At 45.5% G+C, this 20,764-nt stretch overlaps 1 protein-coding gene across 1 annotated transcript in view; it reads right to left on the bottom strand.

Annotated features, from left to right (window-relative positions):
* Window positions 1-19,480, bottom strand: part of LOC145345289 (uncharacterized) — a 74,054-nt gene extending 54,574 nt beyond the window's left edge. The window contains exon 1 of the mRNA XM_080193107.1: window positions 19,367-19,480. Coding sequence (XP_080049233.1) covers window positions 19,367-19,480 — 114 coding nt within the window. The remainder of the gene's footprint in view (window positions 1-19,366) is intronic.
* Between the last annotated feature and the right edge of the window lie 1,284 nt (window positions 19,481-20,764).

Here is a 20,764-nt window from a genome sequence, read left to right as displayed (position 1 = left end):
GTCACCAACCGCCAATCCGAATAGCACCCATTGACCCCCACTCTCTGCCTCCTATTTGACTACCAGTCCTCTATCCGCGCTAACACCCTACCCCCAACTCCATGTCCCCTGACCTTCTGCAATAACCTCTTGTGAGGTACCTTGTCAAATGCCTTCTGAAAATCAAGAAAGACCACATCCACCAGCTCTCCTCTATCCACTGTCCTAGACACATCCTCATAGAACTCCAGTAAATTTGTCAGACACGACTTCCCCTTAACGAAACCGTGCTGTGTCTGCTCTATCAAGCAGTTCCCCTCAAGATGCCTCACTATTTCCTCCTTGATGACGGATTCTAACATTTTACCTACAACAGACGTTAAACTAACCGGCCTATAATTCCCCGCCTTTTGCCTGGCACCCTTCTTAAACAACGGCGTAACATTAGCCGCTTTCCAATCTTCCGGCACTTCCCCGGAATCCAGCGACGTCTGGAAAATAACCACCAAGGCATCCACTATCACCTCCGCCATTTCTTTCAGAACCCTCGGGTGCATTCCATCCGGTCCTGGGGACTTGTCCACAATCAGCCCCTCCAGTCTGTCGAGCACCGCCTCTCTAGTAACAGTAATGTCATCGAGACCCTCCAGTCCTCCCACCTTTCCATCTCTAACACCCGGCAAATTATTCACCTCCTCCTCTGAGAAGACCGAAACAAAGAAGTTATTCAAGACCTCAGCCATCTCCCCATCCCCTACCACTAAGTCCCCCTTCTCATCCTCTAAGGGTCCAACGTTCACACGTCCCAACGCCCTGTAACACCCAGAACACACGTCCCATCGCCCTGTAACACCCAGAACACACGTCCCATCGCCCTGTAATAGAACTTAGAACAGTACAGGCCCTTCGGCCCTCAATGTTGTGCCAAGCTACATCCAATCCCAAGATCAAGCTATCCCACTCCCTATCATTCTGGAGTGCTCCATGTGCCTATCCAATAGCCACTTGAAAGCTCCTAAAGTGTCCAACTCCATTATCACAGCAGGCAGTCTATTCCACACCCCAACCACTGAGTGAAAAGTCTACCTTGGACATCCCTCCTATATCTCCCACCATGAACTTTACAGTTATGCCCCCTTGTAACAGCTACATCCACCTGAGGAAATAGTCTCTGCACGTCCACTCTATCTATCCCCCTCATCATCTTATAAACCTCTATTAAGTCGTTTCGCATCCTCCTCTGCTCTAAAGAGAAAAGCCCCAGCTCCCTCAACCTTTCCTCATAAGACCTACCCGCCAAACCAGGCAGCATCCTGGTAAATCTCCTCTGCACTCTCTCCAATGTTTCCACATCCTTCTCATAGTGAGGTGACCAGAACTGCACACAATATTCCAAATGTGGTCTCACCAAGGTCCAGTACAATTGCAGCTTAACCCCACGACTCTTAAACTCAAACCCCCTGTTAATAAACGCGAAAACGCTATAAGCCTTCTTTACGGCTCTATCCACTTGAGTGACAACCTTCAGAGATCTGTGGATAAGAACCCCAAGATCTCTCTGTTCCTTCACATTCCTCAGAACCCTGCCGTTGACCCTATAATCCACATTCAAAATGAATCACCTCGCATTTGTCAGGATTAAACTCCATCTGCCACTTTTCTGCCCAGCTCTGCATCCTATCAATGTCTCTTTGCAGCCTGCAAGAGCCCTCCACCTCATCCACTACTCCCTTGGTGTCATCAGCAAATTTACTAACCCACCCTTTAGCACCTTCCTCCAAGTCATTGATAAAAATCACAAATAGCAGAGGACCCAGCACTGACTGCTGGTAACTGGCCTCCAGTCTGAAAATTTTCCTTCCACCTTTGCCCTCTGTCTTTTATGAGACAGCCAGTTACTTATCCAATTGGCCAAATTTCCTTCTATCCCACACCTTCTAATCTTCTTCATGAGCCTACCGTGGGGATCCTTATCAAACGCCTTACTAAAATCCATGTATACAACATCAACTGCTCTACCTTTGTCCACAAACTTAGTTACCTCCGCAAAGAATTCAAACAAATTTGTGAGGCAGGATTTACCCCTCACGAAACCATGCTGACTATCCCGGATTAAACTGCGTCTTTCTAAATGGTCATAAATCCTATCTCTCAGGACCTTTTCCATTAACTTACCGATTACCAAAGCAAGACTAATTGGACTATAATTACCAGGGTCATTCCTATTTCCTTTCTTGAAGAGAGGAACAATATTCGCCACTCTCCAGTCCTCTGCCACAAACCCCGTGGACAGCGAGGACCCAAAGATCAAAGCTAAAGGCTCCGCAATTTCATCCCTTCCAAAGTATCCTAGGATGTATCCCATCTGGCCCAGGAACTTATCCACCCTCAGGTTTTTCAAAATTGCTAATACATTTCCCCTCAGAACATGTACCTCCTCCATCCTATCAGCCTGTATCACGCACTCATCCTCAAAAACATGGCTCTTCTCCTTAGTGAACACTGAAGAAAAGTATTCATTCAGCGCCTCATCTATCTCTTCTGACTCCATCCTACTACTATCCTTGACTGGCCCTAACCTCACCCTGGTCATTCTTTTATTAATAATAATACTGAGAACACATGTCCCATCGCCCTGTAACACCGAGAACACATCTCGCATCACCTTATAATATCGAGGATCATAGAAACCCTACAGTACAGAAAGAGGCTATTCGGCCTATCAAGTCTGTACCAACCACGATCCCACCCAGGCCCTACCCCCATATCCCGATACATTTTACCTGCTAATCGCTCTAACATATCTCAGGACACTAGGGGCAATTTTAGCATGGCCAATCAACGTAACCCGCGCATTTTTGGACTCTGGAAGGAAACCGGAGAACCCGGAGGAAACCCATGCAGACATGAGGAGAATGCGCAAACTCCACACAAACAGTGACTCAAGCCAGGAATCAAACCCAGGTCCCTGGAGCTGTGAAGCAGCAGTGCTAACCACTGTGCTACCATGCCACCCACAGAGAACACACACCCCATCACCCTGTAACACCGAACACACACACACACACCCCATCGCCCTGTAACACCGAACACACACACCCCAACACCCTGTAACACCGAACGCACACACCCCACAACCCTGTAACACCGAACGCACACACCCCGTCACCCTGTAACACCGAACACACCCACCCCATCACCCTGTAACACCGAACACACACACACACACCCCATCACCCTGTAACACCGAACACACACACACACACACCCCATCACCCTGTAACACCGAACACACACACCCCATCGCCCTGTAACACCGAACACACACACCCCATCGCCCTGTAACACCGAACGCACACACCCCACAACCCTGTAACACCGAACGCACACACCCCACAACCCTGTAACACCGAACGCACACACCCCACAACCCTGTAACACCGAACACACCCACCCCATCACCCTGTAACACCGAACACACACACACACACACCCCATCACCCTGGAACACCGAACACACACACACCCCATCACCCTGTAACACCGAACACACACACACACACCCCATCACCCTGGAACACCGAACACACACACACACCCCATCACCCTGTAACACCGAACACACACACCCCATCGCCCTGTAACACCGAACACACACACCCCATCACCCTGTAACACCGAACGCACACACCCCACAACCCTGTAACACCGAACGCACACACCCCGTCACCCTGTAACACCGAACGCACCCACCCCATCACCCTGTAACACCGAACACACACACACACACCCCATCACCCTGTAACACCGAACACACACACACCCCATCACCCTGTAACACCGAACACACACACACACCGTCACCCTGTAATACCGAACACACACACACACACCCCATCACCCTGTAACACCGAACACACAGACCCCATCACCCTGGAACACTGAACACACACACACCCCATCACCCTGTAACACCGAACACACAGACCCCATCACCCTGGAACACCGAACACACACACACACCCCATCACCCTGTAACACCGAACACACACACACACCCCATCACCCTGTAACACCGAACACACACACCCCATCACCCTGTAACGCCGAACACACACACACACACCCCATCACCCTGTAACGCCGAACACACACACCCCATCACCCTGTAACGCCGAACACACACACCCCATCACCCTGTAACGCCGAACACACACACCCCATCACCCTGTAACGCCGAACATACACACCCCATCACCCTGTAACACCGAACACACACACCCCATCACCCTGTAACGCCGAACACACACACCCCATCACCCTGTAACGCCGAACACACACACCCCATCACCCTGTAACGCCGAACACACACACCCCATCACCCTGTAACGCCGAACACACACACCCCATCACCCTGTAACGCCGAACACACACACCCCATCACCCTGTAACGCCGAACACACACACCCCATCACCCTGTAACGCCGAACACACACACCCCATCACCCTGTAACGCCGAACACACACACCCCATCACCCTGTAACGCCGAACACACACACCCCATCACCCTGTAACGCCGAACACACACACCCCATCACCCTGTAACGCCGAACACACACACCCCATCACCCTGTAACGCCGAACACACACACCCCATCACCCTGTAACGCCGAACACACACACCCCATCACCCTGTAACGCTGAACACACACACCCCATCACCCTGTAACACCGAACACACACACCCCATCACCCTGTAACGCCGAACACACACACCCCATCACCCTGTAACACCGAACACACACACCCCATCACCCTGTAACGCCGAACACACACACCCCATCATATGAGGGTATAGTTGGGTGGATTAGTAAGTTTGCTGATGACACCAAAGTCGGAGGTGTGGTAGATTGTGAGGAAGGGTGTCGAAGTTTGCAGGGTGACTTGGACAGGTTGCAGAGCTGGGCCGCGAGGTGGCGGATGGAGTTTAATGCGGAGAAGTGTGAGGTAATCCATTTCGGTAGGAATAACAGATGTGTTGAGTATAGGGCTAACGGGAGGACTTTGAATAGAGTGGAGGAGCAGAGGGATCTAGGTGTATGTGTACATAGATCCCTGAAAGTTGGGAATCAAGTAGATAAGGTTGTTAAGAAGGCGTACGGTGTCTTGGCGTTTATTGGTAGGGGGATTGAATTTAGGAGTCGCAGCGTCATGTTGCAACTGTACACAACTCTGGTGCGGCCGCACTTGGAGTACTGTGTGCAGTTCTGGTCCCCACATTACAGGAAGGATGTGGAGGCTTTGGAGAGGGTGCAGAGGAGGTTTACCAGGATGTTGCCTGGTATGCAGGGGAGGTCCTATGAGGAGAGACTGAGGGATTTGGGGTTGTTTTCTCTGGAAAGAAGGCGGCTAAGAGGGGATCTTATAGAAACATATAAGATGATTAGAGGTTTAGATAGGGTGGATGGTGATAGCCTGTTTCCTCGGATGGAGAAAGCTAGCACGAGGGGGCATGGCTTTAAATTAAGGGGGGGTAGTTATAGGACGGATGTCAGGGGCAGGTTCTTTACCCAGAGGGTGGTGAGGGACTGGAATGCCCTGCCTGCTGCAGTTGTAAATGCGCCTAGTTTGGGGGCGTTTAAGAGATTGGTGGATAGGTTTATGGACGAAAAGGGATTGGTTTAGATTAGTGGGTCAATGTTTTTTTTTAAAAATAAGACTGGTCGGCGCAACATTGTGGGCCGAAGGGCCTGTTCCGCACTGTAATGTTCTATGTTCTATCACCCTGTAACACCGAACACACACACCCCATCACCCTGTAACGCCGAACACACACACCCCATCACCCTGTAACACAGAACACACACACCCCATCACCCTGTAACACAGAACACACACACACACTCTATCACCCTTTAACACCGAACACATACACACACACACCCCATCACCCTGTAACACCGAACACATACACACACACACCCCATCACCCTGTAACACCGAACACGCACATCCTATCACCCTGTAATGCCGAACACACAGACACACACACACCCCATCACCCTGTAACACCGAACACACACACACACCCCATCACCCTGTAACACCGAACACACACACCCCATCACCCTGTAACACCGAACACACACACACCCCATCACCCTGTAACACCGAACACACACACCCCATCACCCTGTAACACCGAACACACACACACCCCATCACCCTGTAATAGAGAACATATCCCATCACCCTGTAATATTGAGAACACACATCTCATCAACCAGTAATATCGTGAACACAAATCCCATCCCCATTATACTGAGAACACACATCCCATCACATCGTAGTACCTGGAATACACATCCCGTCACCCATAAAATTGAGAGAACACAGACTGACATCCCATGAAATTCTATCCAGATTATATGCCTCAAAAAAAAATTCAAATTACAACTTTCTTAATTTCACTATCACACACTGCCCCCAAATAACCATAATATTCACATCTCACACAACCTCCCAAAACAGACCATAATATCCACATCAGTCTGTGCCTCAAAAAGACAGCAAAATATCCGTATTACACATGACCCCAGGGGAAAAAAGATAGTATCCATATTATACACTCATCAAAAACAAGCCATAATTTCCATTTCTCACACACCCCTTCAAAGAAAGCCACAATATTCATATCAGACATTCCCTCTCATAAACAGGTTATATGTGGTGGGTAAGTTGTTGGAAGGTACTTTGAGAGACAGGATCTACAGGCATTTAGAGATGCAAGGACTGGTTAGGGACAGTCAGCATGGCTTTGTGAGTGGAAAATCATGTCTCACAAATTTAGTAGTTTCTTGAAGGGGTAACAAAGAAGGTAGATGAGGGCAGTGCAGTTGATGTTGTCTACATGGACTTTAGCAAGGCCTTCGATAAGGTACTGCATGGTAGGTTGTTGCATAAAGTTAAATTTCACAGGATCCAGGGTGAGGTAGCCAAATGGATACAAAATTGGGTTCTTGACAGAAGCCAGAGGGTGGTTGTAGAGAGTTGTTTTTCAAACTGGAGGCCTGTGACCAGTGGTGTGCCTAAGGGATCAGTGCTGGATCCACTGTTTATTTGTCATTTATATTAATGATTTGGATGAGAATATGGAAGGCATTTGCAGATGACACCAAGATTGGCAGCATAGTGGCAGTGAAAAAGGTTATCGCGGATTGCAATGGGATCTTGATCAATTTGGCCAGTGGGCGATGAATGGCAGATGGAGTTTAATTTAGATAAATGCGAGGTGATGTATTTTGGTAGATTGAATCAGGGCAGGACTTACTCAGTTAATGGTAGGGCGCTGGCGAAAGTTACAGAACAAAGGGATCTAGGGGTACATGTTCCTAGCTCCTTGAAAGTGGAGTCACAGGTGGACAGAGTGGTGAAGAAGGCATTCGGCATGCTTGGTTTCATTGGTCAGAACATTGAAGACAGGAGTTGGGACGTCTTGTTGAAGTTGTACAAGACATTGGTAAGGCCACACTTGGAATACTGAGTACAGTTCTGGTCACCCTACTATAGAAAGGATATTGTTAAACTAGACAAAGTGCAGAAAAGATTTACTAGGATGCTACCGGGACTTGATGGATTGAGTTATAAGGAGAGGCTGGATAGACTGGGACTTTTTTCTCTGGAGCGTAAAAGGCTGAGGGGTGATCTTATAGAGGTCTATAAAATAATAAGGGGCATAGATCAGCTAGATAGTCAATATCTTTTTTCAAAGATAGGGGAATTTAATACTAGAGGGCATAAGTTTAAGGTGAGAGGGGAGAGATACAAAAGTGTTCAGAGGGGCAATTTTTTCTCACAGAGGGTGGTGAGTGTCTGTAACAAGCTGCCAGAGGTAGTAGTAGAGGCGGGTATAATTTTGTCTTGTAAAAAGCATTTAGACAGTTACATGGGTAAGATGGGTATAGAGGGATATGGACCGAACGCAGGTAATTGGGATTAGCTTTGGAGATTAAAAAAAGAACAGCATTGAACAAGTTGGGCCATGCTGTAAACCTCTATGACTCTGTGACACTCAATCCCCTTCAAATTCAGAGATCATATTCATATCACACATTAACACTCAAAAGGAGAGCATAATATCCATGTTATAAACAGTCATTCACCCACTCAAAAAAGACCATAATATTCATGTCTCATACACTTCTCAAAAGCAGACTATAATACCTATATCACACATTGCCCCTCAAAGCCAGGCCATTATATCCATATCACACACACTTCCTCAAAAACACAGCATAATATCCAAAGCGCACACTCCCCCGAAAAGCAGAGCATAATATCCAAATCACATACACCACCCTTAAATAGAGAGCATAATATCTATATAAGACACCCCTCTCAAAAACAGACTTTAATATCCATATCACACACTAGCCCTCAAAAACCGAGCATAAGGTCATCCATTTTGGTAGGAGTAACAGCTAAATGGACTATTATTTAAATGGTAAAAAATTGCAACGTGCTGCTGTGCAGAGAGACCTGGGTGTCCTTGTGCAGGAATCTCAAGAAGTTGGTTTGCAGGTAATTAAGGTGGTAAATGGAATTTTGTCCTTCATTGCCAGAGGGATGGAGTTTAAAACTAATGAGGTTATGTTGCAGCTGTATAAGGTGCTGGCGAGGCCACACCTGGAGTACTGTGTACAGTTTTGGTCTCCTTGAGAAAGGATATACTGGCACTGGAGGGGGTGCAGAGGAGATTCACTAGGTTGATTCTGGAGTTGAGAGGGTTGGCTTATGAAGAGGGACTGAGTAGACTGCAGCTATATTCATTGGAATTCAGAAGAATGAGGGGAGATCATATAGAAACACAAGATTATGAAGAGAATAGATAAGATAGAAGCAGGGAAGTTGTTTCCACTGGAGGGTGAAACTAGAATATGGGGGCATAGCCTCAAAATAAGAGGGAACAGATTTAGCACTGAGTTGAGGAAGAACTTCTTCACCCAAAAGGTAATGAATCTGTGGGATTCCCTGCCCAGTGAAGTTGAGGCTACCTCATTGAGTGTTTTTAAGGCAAGGATAGATAAGTATTTGAATAGTAAAGGAATTAAGGGTTATGGTGAGCGGGCGGGCAAGTGGGACTGAGTCCACAAAAAGATCAGCCACATCTTATTGAATGGCGGAGCAGGATCAAGGGACCAGATCCCTACTCCTGCTCCTAGTTCCTATGTTATGTTCTTATTACTATATCTGTATCACACTTTCCCCCCACCCAAAAAAAAGCTTTATATTCACATCACACACATTCCCCTCAAAAAGAGACCATAATATCCATATGACACACTACCCCTTAAAAAGAGAATAATATCATACACTCCCCCTCAAAAACAGCAAAGTAGCTATATCAAACACTACCAATCAAAAACAGACCATAATATCCATATCACATCCCCCTCAGAAATAGACCATAATCTCCATATCAGCTTCCCCCTCAAAAGTATACCATAATTACTATATTTCACATTTCCCTTCAAAAAAAGAGCACAACATCCATATCTCACTCTGCCCTTGAAAAACAGGCCATAATATCCATACTACACTCCCTCAAAAAAGAGCATAATATCCGTATCATGCACTATCCTTTAAAAAAAACCATAATATCCATATCACACACTAACTCTCAAAAACAGACCATAATATTAGCCTCCCTCTGAAAAATCAAGCCATAACATCCCTTCAAAAGCAAAGCACAATATTCATATAGAGTCATAGAGCTTTACAACATGAAAACAGGCCCTTCAGCCCAACTTGTCCATGCCATGCATTTTTTAAACCTTGAAGTTAATCCCAATTGCCTACACTTGGCCCTTATCCCTTGATACCCATCTTACTCATGTAACTGTCTAAACACTTTTTAAAATGGATGAGAATATTGAGGGGGGGGGTGGAGTTTGGTTAATAAGTTTGCAGGTGACACCAAGACTGGTAGCATGATGGACAATGAGGAAGGTTATCTCCAATTGCAGCAAGATCTTGATCAATTTGGCCACTGGACTGAAGAATGGCAGATGGAGTTTAATTTAGACAAATGTAAGGTAATGCACTTTGGTAGGCTGAACAAGGGCAAGACTTACTCAGTTAACGGTAGGGCGTTGAGGTGAGTTATAGAACAAAGAGATCTAGGGATACATGTTCTTAGCTCCTTGAAAGCCATTCGACATGCTTGGTTTCATTGGTCAGAACACTGAATACAGGAGTTGGGACGTCTTGTTGTAGTTCTACAAGACATTGGTAAGATCACACTTGGAATACTGTGTGCAATTTTGCTACCAGGACTTGATGGATTGAGTTATAAGGAGACGCTGAATAGACTGGGACTTTTTCTCTGGAGCGTAGGAGGCTGAGGGGTGATCTTATAGAGGTCTATAAAATAATGAAGGGCACAGAGCAGCTAGATAGTCAATATCTTTTTCTAAAGGTAGGGGAGTCTAAAACTAGAGGACATAGGTTTAAGGTGAGAGGGGAGAGATACAACAGTGTCCAGAGGAGCAATTTTTTCACACAGAGGGTGGGGAGTGTCTGGAACAAGCTGCCAGAGGTAGTAATAAGAGGCGGATACAATTTTATCTTTTAAGAAGCATTTAGACAGTTACATGGGTACAATGGGTATAGAGGGATACGGGCCAAATGCAGGCAATTGGGATTAGTTTAGGGGTTTTAAAAAGTTGGGCCGAAGACCTGTTTCCATGCTGTAAGTCTCTATGACTCTAAAAGACAAAATTGTACCTGCCTCTACTACTGCCTCTGGCAGCTTGTTCCAGGCACTCACTGTGTGAAAAAATTGCCCCTCTGGATTCTTTTGTATCTTTCCTCTCCCACCTTAAATCTGTGCCTGCTAGTTTTAGACTCCCCTACTTCTTGGAAAAGATATTGACGTTCTAGCTGATCTACACCCTCATTATTTTACAGACCTCTATAAGATCACCCCTCAGCCTTCTACACTCCAGAGAAAAACGTCCCAGTCTATCCAGCCTTTCCTTATAACTCAATCCATCAAGACCCGGTAGCATCCTAATAAAGCTCTTCTGTACTCTTTCTAATTTAATAATATCCTTTCTGTAATAGGGTGACCACAACTGTACACAGTATTCCAAGTGTGGCCTTACAACTTCAACACAACATTCCAACTCCTGTATTCAATATTCTGACCAATGAAACCAAGCATGCTGATGGCCTACCGCTCCTAATTCTAATGTAATGTTATTATTTTATCTGTATCACGCTCTCCCCATCCAAAAAAAAACAGCATTATATCCTTATCACACACCCCACCGCAAACACAGACCATAATGCAAATCAGCCTCCCCCCCCCAAGACTGTAATATCCATGTCACACACTACTCCTCAAAAACAGGTCATAATATATCACACACCTGCCTGCAAAAACACACCATAATATCTATACGAGATACTCCTCAAAAAGCAAGCATAATATCCATATCACACATTCCTCCTCAAAAACAGTCCATAATATCCATATCACACATTACCCCTAAAAAAACAGGCCATAATATCCACATCACACTCCCTTAAAAAAAGAGCATAATATCCATATCATGCACTATCCCTCAAAAACAGACATAATAGCCGTATCACATACACTTCCTCAAAAACACAGAGCAAAATATCTATATCAGACTCCCCCTGAAAAACAGGCCCTATTATGTATATCACACGCTCCCCCGAAAAGCAGAACATAATATACATGTCAGACACTTCCCCTCAAAAACACTGCATAATATCCATATCACACACTACCCCTCAAAGTCAGAGCACAATGTCCATAGCACACACTCCTCCACAAAAATAGGTCATAATATCCATATCACACACTACCCCTCGTTGAATGTTTTTAAGGCAAGGATAATAAATATTTCAACAGTGAAGGAATTAAGGATTATGATGAGCGGTTGGGTAAGTGGAGCTAAGTCCACAAAAAGATCAGCCATGATCTTATTGAATGGCAGAGCAGGCTCGAGGGGCCAGATGGCTTATTCCTGCTCCTAGTTCTTATATTATGTTCTTATTATTATATCTATGAGGATGTGTCTAGGGCAGTGGATAGAGGAGAGCCGGTGGATGTGGTCTTTCTGGATTTTCAGAAGGCATTTGACAAAGTACCTCATAAGAGGTTATTGCAGAAGGTCGGGGGACATGGAGTTGGGGGTAGGGTGTTAGCGCGGATAGAGGATTGGTTGTCAAATAGGAGGCAGAGAGTGGGGGTCAACAGGTGCTATTCGGATTGGCGGATGGTGACTAGTGGAGTGCCCCAGGGGTCGGTGCTGGGGCCTCAGCTTTTTACCATTTATATAGATGATCTGGAGGAGGGAACCGAGTGTAGGGTGTCGAAATTTGCTGATGATACCAAGATTGGGGGAACGGCAAATTGTGCGGAGGGTGTGGAGAGTCTGCAGAAGGATCTAGATAGGCTGGGCGAATGGGCCAGGAAATGGCAAATGGAATTTAATGTTGGCAAGTGTGAGGTGGTCCACTTTGGTAGGAAGAATGGTAGGAAGGACTATTACTTACATGGCGAAAAACTGCAGCAGGCGACGGTGCAGAGGGACCTCGGGGTCCTTGTGCATGAGTCGCAAAAACCCAGCTTGCAGGTGCAGCAGGTGGTCAGGAAGGTGAATGGGATGCTGGCCTTCATAGCGAGGCGGATTGAATATAAAAGTAGGGAGGTCTTGCTGCAGCTGTATAGGGCATTGGTGAGGCCGCAGCTGGAGTACTGTGTGCAGTTTTGGGCGCCGCACCTGCGCAAAGATATTTTGGCCTTGGAGGGATTGCTGAGGAGGTTTACTAGGCTGATGCCGGAGTTGAGGGGGTTGAGCTATGAGGAGAGGCTGAATAAACTAGGCTTGTACTCGTTAGAGTTTAGAAGAATGAGGGGAGATCTCATTGAGACGTATAAGATGATGAATGGGATGGATAGGATAGAGGTGGAGAGACTCTTCCCGCTCAAAAAAGACAGTAGGACTAGGGGGCACAGCCTCAAGATAAAGGGGGGGCGGTTTAGAACGGAGTTGAGGAGGAACTTCTTCACTCAAAGGGTGGTGAATCTCTGGAATTCTCTGCCCGTTGAAGTGGTGGAGGCTGCCTCGCTAAATATTTTTAAGACGCGGGTTGATGGGTTTTTGATAGGCAAGGGGATTAAGGGTTATGGGGAGAGGGCGGGAAAGTGGAACTGAGCCACGACAGATCAGCCATGATCTTATTGAATGGCGGGGCAGGCTCGAAGGGCTAGATGGCTTACTCCTGCTCCTACTTCTTATGTTCTTATGTTCTTATCTGTATCTCCCCACCAAAGAAAACAGATCAGAATATCCATATCACACGCTTTCCCAAAGACAGACCATGGTATCCATATCACACACTTTCCCAAAAACAGACCATGGTACCCACATCTCACACTCCCAATCCGAAACAGAGCATAATACCCACATCTCACACTCCCAATCCGAAACAGAGCATAATATCCACATCACACACTTCCTCTTCAAATGAAGACCATAATATCCACATCACACACTCCCCCTTCAAATGAAGACCATAATATCCACATCACATACACACACCTCAAAAACAGAACATAATATCCAAATTACACACTTGCCCTTAAAACAGACCATGATATCCATAATCACACACATACCCTTAAAACACTGTATAATATCCATATAACACACCTGCCCTTGTAAACAGAGCTTAATGTCCATATCACATACAGCCTTTCAAAAACAGACCATAATATCTATATTACATGTTACCCCTCAAAAACAAAACATAATATCCATATTACACACACCATCAAAAATAGACCAAAATATCCAAATCACACACTCCTCCTCAGAAACAGAGCATAATATGGGCAGCTCCCTCTCAAAAACGTAGTATGGGCAGCACAGTGGTTAGCATTGCTGCCTCACAGCACCAGGAACCCGGGATCAAATCTGGCCTCAGGTCACTTTCTGTCTGGCGTTTGCACATTTCTTCGTGTCTGCATAGGTTTCCTCCAGGTGCTCCGGTTCCCTCCCACAGTCCAAAGATGTGTGGGTTAGGCTGACTGACCATGCTAAATTCACATCTATGTCAGGGATTAGCAGGATAAATATGTGAGGTTATGGAAATAGGACCTGGGTGGGCTTGTGGTCGGTGCAGACCAGATGGGCCGAATGGCCTCCTTCTGCACTGTAGGGATTCTATGATTCTATATCCATGTCACACACTCCCCCTCAAAAAACAGACCATAACATCCATGTCACACACTCCCCCTCAAAAGCAGAGCATAATATCAATATCACATACTACCCTCAAGACAGACCACTAGGATGCTACCAGGACGTGATGGTTTGAGTTTTAAGGAGAGGCTGGATAGACTGGGACTTTTTTCTCTGGAGTGTAGGAGGCTGAGGGGTGATCTTGTAGAGGTCTGTAAAATAATGAGGGGCACAGATCAACTGGATAGTCAATATCTTTTCCTGAAGGTAGGCGAGTCTAAAACTAGAGGGCATAAGTTTAAGGTGAGAGGGGAGAGATATACAAGTGTCCAGAGGGGCAATTTTTTCACAGAGAGGGTGGTGTGTGTCTGGAACAAGCTGCCAGAGGTCGTAGAAGCGGCGGATACAATTTTGTCTTTTAAAAAGCATTTAGACAGTTGAGTAAGATGGGTATAGAGGGATATGGGCCAAAAGCAGGCAACTGGGACTAGTTTAGGAGTTAAAAAAAGGGTAGCATGGACAAGTTGGCCCAAAGGGCCTGTTTCCATGCTATAAACCTCTTTGACTCTATAACATTCATATCATACACCACCCTTCAAAAACAGGCCACATCACACTACATCTCCAAAACAGAGCATAATATCCATGTCACACACTACACCTCAAAACAGACCATAATATCCATATCACACACCCACCTGAAAACAGACCTTTGTACCATATCACACATTTCCAATCAAGACAATAAATAATATCTATATCAGACTCCCTTTCAAAAACAGGCCATAATATCCATATCACAGATTCCTCCTAAAAAAGACTACAACATCCAAATCGTACACTCCCCCTCAAAAATAATCCATATTATCCAAATTTCACACACCCCTCAAACACAGACCATAATATCCTTATCACATACTCCCCAACAAAAAAGACTAATATCACACTATCCCTCAAAACAGAATATATCAATATTCATATCCTTATATTTATAATATACATAACTGACTTAGAAGAAAATGTACATGTTCTAGTTAGCAAGTTTACAGATGAAACTAAGATTGCAGATAGTGACGAAGTTTGTCAGAGAATACACCAAGATATTGATAGGCTGGAAAAATGGGCAGAGAAATGGCAGATGGAATTTAATCCAGACAAATGCAAGGTGATGCATTTTGGTAGATCCAATTCAGGTGGGAACTATAAAATAAATGGCAGAACCATCAGGACCAAAGACACACAGAGAGATCTGGGAGTACAGGTCCACAGATCCTTAGGAGTGGCAGCACAGGTGGAAAAGGTGGTGAAGAAAGCATATGGCTTGCTTGTCTTCATTGGCAGGGGCATTAAGTATAAAAGTTGGTAAATTATGTTACAGTTGTATAAAATGTTGGTTAGGCCACATTTGGAGTACTGTGTCCAATTCTGGTCTCCACACCACCAGAAGGACATGAAGGCTTTGGAGAGAGTACAGAAAAGGTTTACCAGGATGTTGCCTGGGATGGAGGGTATTAGCTATGAGGAGAGATTGAATAAACTGGGATTGTTCTCCCTGGAAAGACAGAGGCTGAGGGGCAACTTGATAGACCTTTATAAGATTATGAGGGGTATAGATAGGGTGAACAGTTGGAAACTTTTTCCCAGGGCAGAAATGACAATTACAAGGGGGCACAAGTTCAAGATGAGGGGGGAAAGGTTCAGTTGAGGTATGCAGGGGGAGTTTTTTTTTACACAGAGGGTGGAGGAGGCCTGGAATGTGCTGCCAAGTGAAGTGGTTGAGGCAGATACATTAGCCAAATTTAAGACTTAGCTTGATAGACACATGAACAAAATGGGGAATAGAGGGATATAAGGGGTTGTTTTAAGATAGGTAAACATGATCGGTGCAGGCTTGGAGGGCAAAAGGCCTGTTCCTGTGTTCCTGTGCCGTATTGTTCACAGACTCCCTCTCAAAACTGGACCATAGTATCCACATCACTCCCAACAAAAACAGACCATAATATCCACATCACCCCCCCCTTCAAAAACAGACCATAATATCCACATCACTCCCAAAAACAGACCATAATATCCACATCACCCCCCCCCCACCTTCAAAAACAGACCATAATATCCACATCACTCCCAACAAAAACAGCCCATAATATCCACATCACACCCACCCTCAAAAACAGACCATAATATCCACATCACACCCCCCCTCAAAAACAGACCATAATATCCACATCACACCCGCCCTCAAAAACAGACCATAATATCCACATCACACCCGCCCTCAAAAACAGACCATAATATCCACATCACACCCCCCCTCAAAAACAGACCATAATATCCACATCACACCCCCCCCTCAAAAACAGACCATAATATCCACATCACTCCCAACAAAAACAGCCCATAATATCCACATCACACCCACCCTCAAAAACAGACCATAATATCCACATCACACCCCCCTCAAAAACAGACCATAATATCCACATCACACCCGCCCTCAAAAACAGACCATAATATCCACATCACACCCGCCCTCAAAAACAGACCATAATATCCACATCACACCCCCCCCTCAAAAACAGACCATAATATCCACATCACACCCCCCCCCCCCTCAAAAACAGACCATAATATCCACATCACTCCCAAAAACAGACCATAATATCCACATCACCCCCCCCCCCACCTTCAAAAACAGACCATAATATCCACATCACTCCCAACAAAACAGCCCATAATATCCACATCACACCCACCCTCAAAAACAGACCATAATATCCACATCACACCCCCCCTCAAAAACAGACCATAATATCCACATCACACCCCCCCCTCAAAAACAGACCATAATATCCACATCACTCCCAACAAAAACAGCCCATAATATCCACATCACACCCCCCCCCTCAAAAACAGACCATAATATCCACATCACACCCACCCTCAAAAACAGACCATAATATCCACATCACACCCCCCCCTCAAAAACAGACCATAATATCCACATCACACCCCCCCCTCAAAAACAGACCATAATATCCACATCACACCACCCCCCCCTCAAAAACAGACCATAATATCCACATCACACCCCCCCCCCCCAAAAACAGACCATAATATCCACATCACACCCCCCCTCAAAAACAGACCATAATATCCACATCACACCCCCCCCCTCAAAAACAGACCATAATATCCACATCACACCCCCCCCTCAAAAACAGACCATAACATCCACATCACTCCCCCCCTCAAAAACAGACCATAATATCCACATCACACCCCCCCCTCAAAAACAGACCATAATATCCACATCACTCCCACCAAAAACAGACCATAATATCCACATCACTCCCCCCCCTCAAAAACAGACCATCATATCCATATCAGACTCTCCCCTCAACAACAGAGATGATGTTCATATCACACACACACCCTCAAGAAGAACATGATATCCAGATTGCACCCTTCTAAAAACCAAAACACCCAGATTACACTCCAAAAAATTTAATAGATTACGCACCCCCTAAAACCCATAATATCCAGATTACGCACCCCCTAAAACCCATAATATCCAGATTACGCACCCCCTAAAACCCATGATATCCAGATTACGCACCCCCTAAAACCCATGATATCCAGATTACGTACCCCCTAAAACCCATAATATCCAGATTACGCACCCCCTAAAACCCATGATATCCAGATTACGCACCCCCTAAAACCCATGATATCCAGATTACGCACCCCCTAAAACCCATAATATCCAGATTACGCACCCCCTAAAATCCATGATATCCAGATTACGCACCCCCTAAAACCCATGATATCCAGATTACGCACCCACTAAATACCATGATATCCAGATTACGCACCCACTAAATACCATGATATCCAGATTACGCACCCACTAAATACCACGATATCCAGATTACGCACCCACTAAATACCACGATATCCAGATTACGCACCCCCTAAAACCCACGATATCCAGATTACGCACCCACTAAGTACCACGATATCCAGATTACGCACCCACTAAGTACCACGATATCCAGATTACGCACCCACTAAATACCATGATATCCAGATTACGCACCCACTAAATACCATGATATCCAGATTACGCACCCACTAAATACCATGATATCCAGATTACGCACCCACTAAAAACCATGATATCCAGATTACGCACCCACTAAATACCATGATATCCAGATTACGCACCCACTAAATACCATGATATCCAGATTACGCACCCACTAAATACCATGATATCCAGATTACGCACCCACTAAATACCATGATATCCAGATTACGCACCCACTAAATACCATGATATCCAGATTACGCACCCACTAAAATCCATGATATCCAGATTATGCACCCCCTAAAACCCATAATATCCAGATTACACTCCCCCTAAAATCCATAATACCCAGATTACACACCCCACTAAAAACCATAATACCCAGATTACACACCCCACTAAAAACCATAATACCCATATTACACACCCCATTAAAAAACCATAATACCCAGATTACACACCCCTAAAAACCATAATATTCAGATTACACGCCCCAAAAAACCATAATATCCAGATTACACACCCCCTAAAAACCATCATATCCAGATTACACACCGCTAGAAACCATAATATCCAGATTACACCCCCCCCAAAAATGATCCTATCCAGATTACAGTCCCCCAAAAACCATAATATCCAGATTACAGAACCTTCTAAAAATGATCCTATACAGATTACACATCCCCTAAAAACCATAATACCCAGATTACACGCCCCCTTAAAAATCATAACGTCCAAATTACAACCCCCTAAAATCCGTAATATCCAGATTACACCCCCTAAAAATCATAATATCCAGATTACACATCGCCCTAAGAAAAACATAATATCCTCCCTCTGAAGAGACCCCCGATATGCGCTTCCCCTCCCCCACTCTCCTGGCCTTCTCTCTCTCTCTTCCCCTTTCTCGGTCTGTCTTTCTTTTTCTTTATTGATTTCTCTCGTGGGTTGGGACGGCCCAAATCCTCCTTCCTTCCTTTACCCCTCCACTGTCTACCCTCTCCCCTTCCTCAACCGGACCTCAGCTTCTTCTCCCTCTTTTTCCCTCTCCCTGATCCTCCGCCGGCGCTGGGAGGACTCCAGACCGGCCCAGGGTACATTGCGTGCAGGAGGGCACAGTTTGGGTTGGCGCATGCGTCGTGCCAGTCGGGGATAGGGCGGTTCTACTCGCGCGGGGCGGTCTGGGTCATGTGCGCTGCCATTGAGCGACTCTACATCGCAAATGGTGAATGGCCCACAAAAGCAAACTCAGATTGTGCTTTTTTTAAATCCAGGCTGCAGGTGAAAACATTTGGTGGACTGGATTAATAGAAGAGGGGTAAAATTCTTCAGTGGCAGTGAAGCGTGCAGGAGCCGAGGGGCTGGCCATTAAAGTGCATCAATCATTTAAACTTGCAGGACAGGTAGATAAAGCACATAGTATTAGTGACATTATAGTAGATGTGAACGCATTGGTTTTTGATTTGATTTGGTTTGATTTATTATTGTCACATGTATTAACATACAGTGAAAAGTATTGTTTCTTGCTCACTATATAGGCGAAGCATACTGTTCATAGAGAAGGAAACGAGAGAGTGCAGAATGTAGTGTTACAGTCATAGCGAGGGTGTAGAGAAAGATCAACTTAATGCAAAGTAGGTCCATTCAAAAGTCTGACAGCAGCAGGGAAGAAGCTGTTCTTGAGTCGGTCGGTCGGTCGGTACGTGACCTCAGACTTTTGTATCTTTTTCCTGACGGAAGAAGGTGGAAGAGAGAATGTCCGGGCTGCGTGGGGGTCCTTAATTATGCTGGCTGCTTTGCCGAGGCAGTGGCAAGTGTAGACAGCGTCAATGGATGGGAGGCTGGTTTGCGTCATGGATTGGGCTACATTCATGTAGTTCCTCGCAGTCTTGGGCAGAGTAGGCGCCCATACCAAGCTGTGATACAACCAGAAAGAATGCTTTCTATGGTGCATCTGTAAAAGTTGGTGAGAGTCATAGCTGACATGCCAAACTTCCTTAGTCTTTTGAGAAAGTAGAGGCCTTGGTGGGCTTTCTGAATTAATAGTGTCAGCATTGGGGGGGGGGGGGTGACCAGGACAGGTTGTTTGTGATCTGGACACCTAAAAACTTGAAGTTCTCAACCTTTTCCACTTTGTCCCTGCTGTTATAGAAAGGGGCATGTTCGCCTTCGTACCTCCTGAAGTCGATGACAATCTTCTTCATTTTGTTTACATTGAGGGAGAGATTATTGTTGCTGCACCAGTTCACCAGATTCTCTATCTCATTCCTGTGCTCTGTCTGGTCATTGTTTGAGATCCAACCCACTACGGTGGTGTCATCAGCAAACTTGAAAATCAAATTGGAGGGGAATTTGGCCACACAGTCAGAGGTGTATAAGGAGTTTAGTGAGGGGGCTGAGAACACAGCCTTGTGGGGC

This window comes from Carcharhinus amblyrhynchos, chromosome 7 (genome assembly GCF_965287045.1).
Source record: "Carcharhinus amblyrhynchos chromosome 7, sCarAmb.v2.hapA, whole genome shotgun sequence".
NCBI lineage: Eukaryota > Metazoa > Chordata > Chondrichthyes > Carcharhiniformes > Carcharhinidae > Carcharhinus > Carcharhinus amblyrhynchos.
This window is presented reverse-complemented; position numbering and strand designations above follow the sequence as displayed.